The sequence below is a fragment of the Leptidea sinapis genome, chromosome 2 (assembly GCF_905404315.1).
Source record: "Leptidea sinapis chromosome 2, ilLepSina1.1, whole genome shotgun sequence".
NCBI lineage: Eukaryota > Metazoa > Arthropoda > Insecta > Lepidoptera > Pieridae > Leptidea > Leptidea sinapis.
The window spans coordinates 13,097,079-13,107,355 of NC_066266.1; the positions used below are offsets into that span (position 1 = coordinate 13,097,079).

General features: G+C 34.1%; 1 protein-coding gene across 1 annotated transcript; it reads right to left on the reverse strand.

Moving 5' to 3' along the window:
- Window positions 1-3,550: 3,550 nt before the first annotated feature.
- LOC126971832 (uncharacterized) lies at window positions 3,551-5,501 on the reverse strand. The gene has a single exon (XM_050818279.1). It carries the CDS (start codon window positions 5,263-5,265, stop codon window positions 3,973-3,975), a length of 1,293 nt encoding a protein of 430 aa, XP_050674236.1. The 5' UTR covers window positions 5,266-5,501; the 3' UTR covers window positions 3,551-3,972.
- Window positions 5,502-10,277: the final 4,776 nt, after the last annotated feature.

A 10,277-nucleotide genomic window follows, 5' to 3' on the forward strand; every position in this document is an offset into this window, starting at 1 on the left:
TTTTTAATACTTGTAAAATACTTTTTAAATTATTAAAATTGGACATTCCATTCAAAAGATATTATATAAATTAGTACTTTGCGTCTGATGTTAAGTGTTACAATAACTGTATAACTCATACACATTTATTAAAACCAACGTATAAAGAAACCTAAGGGCCGGGTTCCCATTATGCCGGACTGGCAGATTTACCGGCTCGGTAAAAGTGCCGGAAGAGCTAATGGCTAAAGAATATATATGAAGCTGTACAAATAATGCCGGATCCGGAAAAAATACTGAGCCCGGCATTTTTACCGAGTGTTTTGTCACTGCGAAGTGCCGGTAAAACCATGTATCTGTCCCCCGTACACCCCGCCCGTGCTCCCATCATCCCCTGCTCTCTCATCATTCGGCACGCATTTTCTGATAAAAGTAGACGTGTAGCATGGACATTCAAGCAGAAACTTTAATTTTCCAAGAGAGACCTGTTCTGTGGAATAAGACCGAAGAAGATCCGGGATCCGGTGTAATGTGAACATTCTGTCCGGTGTCCGGTTCCCGTCGGATCTACCGGTCCGGCATAGTGGGAACAAGGCCTAATGTTTAGTTATCAGGGACCTTGCAACACTTAACACTGCGTAGATAAAACGCATAATGTCACATTGTTGAATGCAACAATTTGAATAATTTAACATTGTGTCGCTTGAACAATACTTCAATATATTTCTTTTGTGTGCAAACTCGATATAGTGTAGAAATTATCTTAAAGATTTTGTGCTCGTCGTTCATAAATATTGTTTTCAAATTTAATTTGTGTAATGTCCTAAGAACTTATTTATGTGAATAAACTATAGACGCGCTGAATACATTATTTTGTGGGTATTGAATTAGACTAAGATGTTCGCTCGGATATGTAACGATTGCTTCGATAAAGACTGCTCGAGTCAACTAAGGATGCGCTGTCAGTCCTTAATTTATCCAAAATTATAATTATTACATTATAGTATTTTCAAGTGAAAACTTCTTTAGCGGCTATAAGCACTTTTCTTGGGATGGGTATAAAATGTTAAACTCGCGTCAGGACACGTGGCCTGATCGAAAATTCGTAAGACAGTCGTTGAATCGAAATTTGGATAAAAGTTGATTTTTCTGAGAGACAAACTTTTTAATGTGAAATAATTGTAATAGTTCTGAAGTGTACTTTTTTTTACATAATATATAATTGCGCATTAAATGAATATTGTACTTAACCACACAAATGCTAGTATTTTTTTATTGATAAGTAAAGCTATGCGACCAAAATATTCATAAATGCACAAAGTAAATGTTCAAGTTTTCACTTCTGGCGACACTCCCGAGGTGCAACCCGTTTTTTTTTTATATAAGAGGGGCAAATGGGCAAGAGGCTCACACGATAGGGAATGTTGAGGCAAGCGGCCATGGACATCCATAACACCAGTCAAGAGGTCAAGAGATGCGTAGCAGGCCTTTAAGATGGAAGTATGCTCCTTTCTTAAAGGACCATAGGAAGGTCGTATCGATTCTGGAAAACAGCAGCCGGCAATTGACCCAAAATTAGCTGTACGAGGCACGAAATTTCTTGCAAAATGGTAGTGGGTCAACGTGATGCGAGTGTTATTTAGTACTTTGACGTAATAATCTTTAATTTAGAGTATTAGCACAGTAGAAATATTAGCAATTAAAATAATATCAACAAGGTATCAAATCAAATCAAATCAAAATCACTTTATTCATGTAGGTCACGGAAATGACACTTATGAAGGTCACAAAAAAATATTTTTTCTTATTGAATCTACCGCTACTCCGTAATGAGTTGAGCTAATGAGAAGAAGTAGCAAGAAACTCATTGCCACTCTTTTATATCAAGTTTTACATTAACATCGATTTACAATATAATATGTAAAGTGATACAACAAACATATCGGCTTGATTAAACCTTACCGTTCCTTACCAAAAAACGGTACTCTTAAGATCATTTTGTTGTCTGTCTGTCAAGACTTGTATACTTATCGGCATGAAATTAAAACGATATATTCAAGTCTACAGTTTCTTGGAGCTGTCAATAAACTTACAACTTACAGCCATATATACCGCAAAAAACGTATATTCGACACCCAAGGTAATCAAAAATTATAGGGTAGTTTCCGTTGAACTTCCACTAAAGATTTATATTTATAACGAAAAATGAAAAAAAAAACCTTTTTCCTTCATACAACATACAAGATCTATCAACGAGACTCCAATCGAACGGTTGGCTCAGTGGTAAGAGCGCTCGCACAAAACGCGAGAGGTAGCGAATTTGAGTTCCGCATCGTTCATAAATTTTGTTTTCAAATTTAATTTCTGTAATTAATCTCAGAAGTGAGGTTTATCACTTTAAAAAAATAACAAATTATTCTATATGTATAAATTAAGCAACTGAATGATAAAATGAACAGTATACAAGCACTATTCGGTATTGGTGAACAGAATAAGTACTATTGATACCATTGTAAAGAGTATATTATTACTAACAGCTGTGACGTGTAAAAAATTATTTGCCAAATTAAACTGGTGTTTCCTAAGCCCTGAAGTTTTTAACCGTAATATAATTAAACACATGAATCAGATCTTTAAGAGTGCCAATAAAACAATAATGCCCTTACCGTAAAAACCTCTTAAACGTTCTAATTACACCACTTGTTCATGGGCATAGGCCGTAACGTGTAAATTACTAACGTCAAAATCGCACTAATTATTGTAATACATTTTGTAAACAATACAAGATTACAAACACAATAATTCTTAATGTGCTAAAAATAGAGCTTAGTTTTCTACCTCACAATTGTTTTAGAAGTTTGCAGGACGAACATCTTGTACGACAAGGCAGTGAAGACTTTGTTAATCCTATCGCAAATGATGATCGCTTCGTAGAATTTGTATTTTCTCTTAGTGTTTGCTTCAACATTCTGAGAATAATTATTGAAACGGAGCATAAGTGCTTAGACAATGTTAAATTAAATCAGTTTGAATGTTTGTATGTCTTTCGAGTTTACTGGTTTGATATCCATCAGATTATTTTAAAACATGACCATTATGTGGATATCTTGAATGAAGATAGCAAAGACGATGTAAATACTACGTAATAAGAGGCACGACTTAGTAAAAATTGAAATTTAGTTTACTATGAATCGTGCAGTGTGAAATTGAAGTAATAATTACAGTATGGTGATTGGTGACGAAGTATAATCCGGCTAAGTTTGAAAGCGAAGTTGCTTAAAACGTAGTGGATTTTGTCTGTCTCCTTTTTACACAAGATTATAGCCATCATCTGTCAATCTTTCAATGACTGCACGTTTCATACAATCAAGTGAATTGAGGGAATCGCTTTTTTCTTAGAGAGTTTCGCAAGGCTGGTAGATACTCTTAAATATATGTTAATAGTGCAACATCGCATCCCTAATAACTAAAATAAACATATGAAATAATAGCCACTTTAAAAAGGGCTTTCGATAAGCTCCAGACATTCGTATTTCTAGATAATATATTAAAAAACAAACAAGCATTATTGACACAATTACACAAAACAATATTTATTTGTTGTACAATTACTTCATTACATAATTCTAACTTGATTTCTTTTAACATCAATATTTCAACATCTAGGTTAACGCTTAAAAGTTTAACTTGATTTATCCATAAATTTAGACATAATGTAAAATAAATCAAAACACATGTGGGTGTTTCTAACAAAGAATTATTCAGAACCGTTATATGTATATCGAAATTCGACACCAAAACCTTCAACCGTACTTTCATCTTCCAAATAACGCCATTGTGATTCATTTACTACCGAAATTAAATTCGCATTAAAAATTGACCTAAATAACAGTTGATGTGGAGAGAGAAAGTAATTACATTGTATGCAAACTTTACCGTTTATTTGATTGATATAATTTTTACATTGCAGATTTATGTTACAAGGTTAGGTGATCAATAGTAATCTTTGCAGCACGGTTTCTTGCATGGCTTATAACTACCTTCAGAACAGAGGTATGCACGAACTTTTTTAGCTAAAGGACAGTCTAGCCTGCCACATGGTCCGTGGACATCTCGTTTGTTGACAAATAGGCCGTGTTGATACTTTCCCTTAACCTTTTCACCATGGATGAATAAATGTTGACTGCCTCTGTACTCCATTCGTTTTGGGCAGTTAGTTCCACCACATGGTCCTTTAGGAAAGCCCATGGCTAAGATAGCTAATTCACTGCTTGTATAAGGTGCAACGAAGTCATCATAGACTTTTGGTTCTTCGACGGGTCTAATAGGTTCTCTTGTAATATCTGGTGCACCAAAAAAGTAAGCTACAGGGGGTACCGCTTCAATTGCGGTACCTTCCCAATGCCTTACAACTTCAACGTCTTTCAATTTTAAATCATCATTCAAATATTTACGACCTGGTAATCTTTCCATTTCTGGCAGTGAAACAAAGTAACTGACAACACGATTACCCAGACATGAAAGGCGAATGAAAAATTCAATTTCACCCGATGATTTTAAATCTTCTTCACAAAGCAAGGGTCTTTTCAATTCGATAGTATTAGTGACCATTTCAGGCCTTGTCGTATTTCTGTACTCAGCTTGTTGCATATCAACTGGATTCAACTCTCCCGCAGTTTTAAGACTGTCTAAAAATGATTCATGCCATTCAACGATACAAAAGCCAACACAATTCATTTCTTGGTCTCTATTCCAGACAGTGACATAAATTGGCGTCTTTCGTAACACCTCTTCCAATTTTGAAGGTCGTGATAAAAACATTACAGAATTACCTACACCAAAATAGGGTGGTTGGGGTAGTGGTTCTGACGGTAAGATTATCTTTCTGGGTACAACTTTACCTTTTTTACCTTTCTTAGGTTTGGGGGGTTTGGCTTTCTTGCCTTTTTTACCAGGAGGTAACGGTGGTGGTGGCGCTATAAAGTTATCATGAGCTACGTAGAAGTCAAATAAAGGTAGGCAATTCATTTGCAATGTACATGTTTGCATAAATTTCATTTCTTCCTCAGAGGGCAATGGAGGTTCTTTGCCCTTTTTGCCTTTTTTCGGTTTTGGCGGCTTTTTCCCTTTTTTGCCTTTTTTTGCAGCTTCAGCGGCAGCTAATGCCTCAGCTTCACGTCTTTGTTCCTCTGCTTCCATCTTGAGCTCATATTCATCTTTCACTGGTGGTTCTACTTTGAGTATGATTTTCTTAACAAAAACCTCAATCATAAAAATTTGTTCCATCTTGATCCTGAATGTAAATTTTTTACAGTAACTCGATATCTACAGCATTTCTGTTCCGAATTATTTAAGGGGTCATATCACATATTATGTAGTTATTGACTCTTCTTAATGATTTAACAAATAGATTTAATTTTATATTAAATAAGTCGTAAATGGCTAAACTACATCACTTATAATTTGACGGTAATTTTTTGTTTTGCATTTTATATTTATTATGAAAAATAAGCCATGGAGAAATCGTGGATGACGTATGTCAAAACATTGTCGATTCGTGGCTATAATGTCAAGTCTAAGCAGATAAAATAAATTCTACATAAAACCTTTTTAATAGATAAATTACTTCAGATATATTAAATAATATAGTTCTACTTACTTTTTTAGGAAAAACAGGTTCAGACGATAGCGCAATGATAAGCTCTAGAGATGCCAGGACTACAAAAGGCTGGTGGAAAGGCCAAGGGAAAACTTATTTGTTCCTGTTTCGGCCCGGGTTTTTGTCACACATTCCTGTTTCGTCCCACGTTGATTTTTATTCCTGATTCGTCCCACTTTTTAAAATGTTACTTTTGTACAGCCAGAAAAAAAAAGTGAATTACACCAATATTCTAGATATATATAAGAGCAATAGTTTACCCAAGACCAAACGATGGCATGAAAGGTTTTCATAAACCTATTACAAGATGTTCTTGCAGATTGCGGCACAGCTGTCTTAGGTTATCTCAAAAGTATAACGATAAAACTTGGCACAAAAATATCATAAACGGACCAAGTACATAGTAAAATTATCTTGATTCCGAAGTCCATGCATCAAGATGAAGGTGGAGAAAGCGGTAGATAAAAGTTAGGATCTTAAGGATTTATAAGATTATATAATCATCATAATATAAAGAATATTTATTAATAAATCACAATTCGAATCACAGACAGGTCTATTAACTATTCTATCAACAATTCAAAGTTATCATCCTAATATAGACCGCTATACAAGTAAAAAAATCACAATCAAAATCACAGATCAGTAACATAAATTATTAGGTTTTAAAATATAAAGTAGGTAAATGGTAATCACACATCAGTTACATTAATAAAAAGGTTTTAAAATATAAAGTTTTTTTAAAGATATTGACTTTTTAAACCAATTTATATAACAATTTGAATTAGTTAAAAGGCTCCTGTTTCCATTAATTGATTTTTGGTATTGAATACCAACTTGTTGAGTTAATTAATAATATTTATCGTCAAATATATGATTTTTAAAATATTTTGTATGCTATCCGTACAAAACATGTTGTAAAACACATAAATTACTACCCGGGGCGAATAAGGAACAAAAAGTGGGGCGAAACAAGAATAAAATAATAAATTATTATTTTTTCTTATTTTCGGGACGAAACAGGAATATAATCTGGGGCGAAACAAGAATTTTTTGTGTGGGACGAAACAGGAACAAATCGGAAAACTAAGAAATCCAGGAAAGTTGTTTTTATTTATTTAGGATCGAGCTTAACTTGTGCTTCGTTGCTCACGATTCCCTATAGGTAAAATATGAAGATAAAACTAGATAGGTATATTATAGAAAGAGTAATTAAAAGAAAAATATACACCTATTTAATAGTGTAGGTTTAAATTTGTATTTATTTCGCACCTTAAATTTGTAGCAACCATTTGTTTTTGTTAATTTCTCAGTAACAGAATTTCTGATATCAAGAAAATTCTGGTGAACCAAATAAGTGCAAAATCCTATAAAATTGTTATATACTTATTATAGGGCAGGCATACTTCTGTTTATATGCTTTGATCTAGCAAATCCGTTCGTCCGTGGAGGAAGTTATGCTGTAAAGCTTTCTATCCTTTTTATCTTAGACACATAAAATAAATGTAATATATCAGTCATCAACGGCAGGTAAAACTTTCTCGTCTAGGTAATGCTATCTCCTACCAAAAATATTTATATATTACATTTCTTTTATGAATTGTTCAAAGTCAACAAGTTCATGTGCAATACTGTCTTGCAGTAGGATGGGGGAAGGTGGAAGAAATACCTCGTTTAAGTAATACTTTTAAAGATGTGGTTCAGTTCGACACTATATCTTTTTAGATATCGAATAAATGATTTTTCGCTGTTGATTTTTCATCATACGTTTGGATTACGCTGTGACTCGTTATGTAATCAAACCACTGACCTGTATAAATACCACTGGACAGGCTGATTCATATATTGGACAACAATTTTTTTGTGCCTATTTGAAGCGCCACTTGCGAGCGTCCAGAGAACTAATTTGGACGTATAATGCAAATAAATGGCTGCAAAGGAACGTACAATACTCTGAAGTATTTTTGCATTTTGAATTAATTTCGTTCGTTTTCCGTGTTATTTATGCTTCAAATCAACGTTATAAAGTACACAACTATTTTTTGTAAATAGTTCCCAACCATCAATCGATGCTTGCTATGGTTATCCTCAATAGTTTTAGTAACGCAGACTCTCACTACATGGCCAACAGCGCCAAAATGTCGAATATCAAACAGGCACAAAAGCACTATGACAGCCGCCAGTCCAGTGGTATATAGTAAAGGTCAGTGAATCAAACTAAAATAAAACATGTCAATTCATTATGGTAACACGTTGACTTTTATTACCACGACAGTCCAGTACGCGCTCGTATAGAATTGTAACAAGATGGAAAAAAGACTGTGGTGAGTTCAAACACGAGGTCACGCTTACGCACGCTGCCATCGTAGAGGAGAGGTGGGGAGTGTTGTGTTGTTGCACACAGATATATAGCTTACTAGAATTACATTTTATATTTTTACATTCTGCTTGTGTGTTATAAATACCGTTACCAACAGACATCAAAAAGGATGGGTTCTTCAATTTATTGTTTATGTATAGCCATTTTAATGATTTTTGTAGTTTCTTCTTCGAACTTCTTTACGCACGCTTGACTTGGAGAGTAAGCTGGTGACTGCATGACGAGAGCGTTACGAACGAACGGTAGCGTTACACGAATAGTGATTTCTTTCGTGATTTCATTTCGTTCTTGAACAATTTTATAAATAATATTTTGTTTTACTACATTCGTATGCAGGAAAACTTGTTTTGAATAAGAGACAGACAATGAGGCGGAATAGCGAGAATGCCTCGTTTTAACTATCGATTTTTAACCGACTTCAAAAAAGAAGGAGGTTCTCAAATCACTGGTTTTTTTTGTTAACTCGGAACTTTTGACTGAACAAATTTGATCATTCTTATTTTTATTTGAAAGCTGGTGCTTCCCCTGTCGTGTTGTTGCAATATGGTCTACATCTGACATTGGCATCCATGAGAAAAACATAAAAGTCTTAAATTTGCTATAAGTATATATGGACGACTATCTCAATATCAAAATTTTTTAGAAAGGATATACTTCACAGGTAGTTTGATCGTTATTTATGGTAATGTTCTGATTATGGGATTCATGATAAAGTAACGGAACTCTTCAATTCTTAGGAGCAAATAAACGATACTAGGCCGATTCTTTTTATGCTGTCCGGATATTTGAGTCACCTACCCTAACATTATTATGGTCAAGTAATTGTCCTTGTCGAATATCGATATCAATAACGGAGCGATCTGTGGCAGAATTTCTACTTGTCAGTAATCAAATTGCAATGCGCTTCCGTTTATTGCTGCATTGCGAAATGAAATAGGTCTACACATATTTAGTTATATTAGTTAGTCACTTTCTACTTTAGATTACTAAAAACTAAAAAAAAAAATAACAATAAAACAACCGACTTCAAAGAAAATGTTCCAAAACAATGGATAATTATGTACTAAAAAGTAAAAATGATTGCGTTTTTTATGCAATCTAATTATTTAATCTAATTTCAGCTACAATAACTATTATTTTTGGAGCCGGTGTCAGCCAAGGTACGGTTTTAGGTGTGATGTACTTGTGTCGCACGTGCAACGTCACAAAGCGAGAGGCGAGAGTGGGGCCGCGGCGGGAGGACACCCTTTACAAAAACAAACAATATTTGTAACTAGAATTAGATTAATTAGATTGTATAAAAATACAATTTTTTTTTTAGTTTTGTCTACAGTCTACATCTGTCTGTCGAGAGATGATAACACAAGTACGAACATACCGTTTATGTCATATGCTCTTTAAGTGATCACTGAGATTATTTCATCATCTTCATCATCGTCTCAGCTAAAAGAAGTCCACTGCTGGACAAAGGCCTCCCCAAACGATCTCTCCTACGATTGTCTGCAATTATATTGTGCTGTTCGTCATTTCTTTTCAAGTGAGTAAAATAACAGCTTCAATTTCATCCACTTTGATGCTTTTGAGCTATACAAACTTTATCAGTGAATTTAAAAATAAATACATAATAGAAACATTAAGACCATAGACAGTTTATTTTTGTGGCCACTTCTAGTTTCAAATTAACTCATCATCTATGTTTGTAAAATATAACCCATCTCTTTCGCACAGTGACATTTAAAATTAGAAACACTGTCTTTGTTGTAAGTTTTGCTAGTCATTTTCAAACTTTGTTGCGAACAGCAAAGTTAGCGAACAGAACACTGAAAAAGTGTCAAAATCTAGATGAAGTGGATTTTTAGTACTTACAAAGTAGGTACTTGCATGGTTGTCATTTGAAGAATATACCTTGTATGTGTAAGTCAAAGTTTGTCAGTGTGGAGTAATATAAGCTAAAATTTTATATATTTTAGTAATATTTAAAAAATATGTATATCTTTCAAATAAATATGGTTAACTCGACATTATAACTTTTAATTTCCATAATGGACAATCAATAGTTCTTAAATTCATCCGTTATAAGTAAGATTGTACGATTAACAGGGATCTAAGATAATAATAATAATGTACAAGTCATTGACAGAATAATGAAAGTAATATTGGTGGAGCGAGCACGGTAGTGTTAATAGGAGCACGTTTCGATGCGCGCGGGCCTCCACAAACCGGTAGCTAATGCAGCTGTGTGCTTTATAAGGCGGTGAC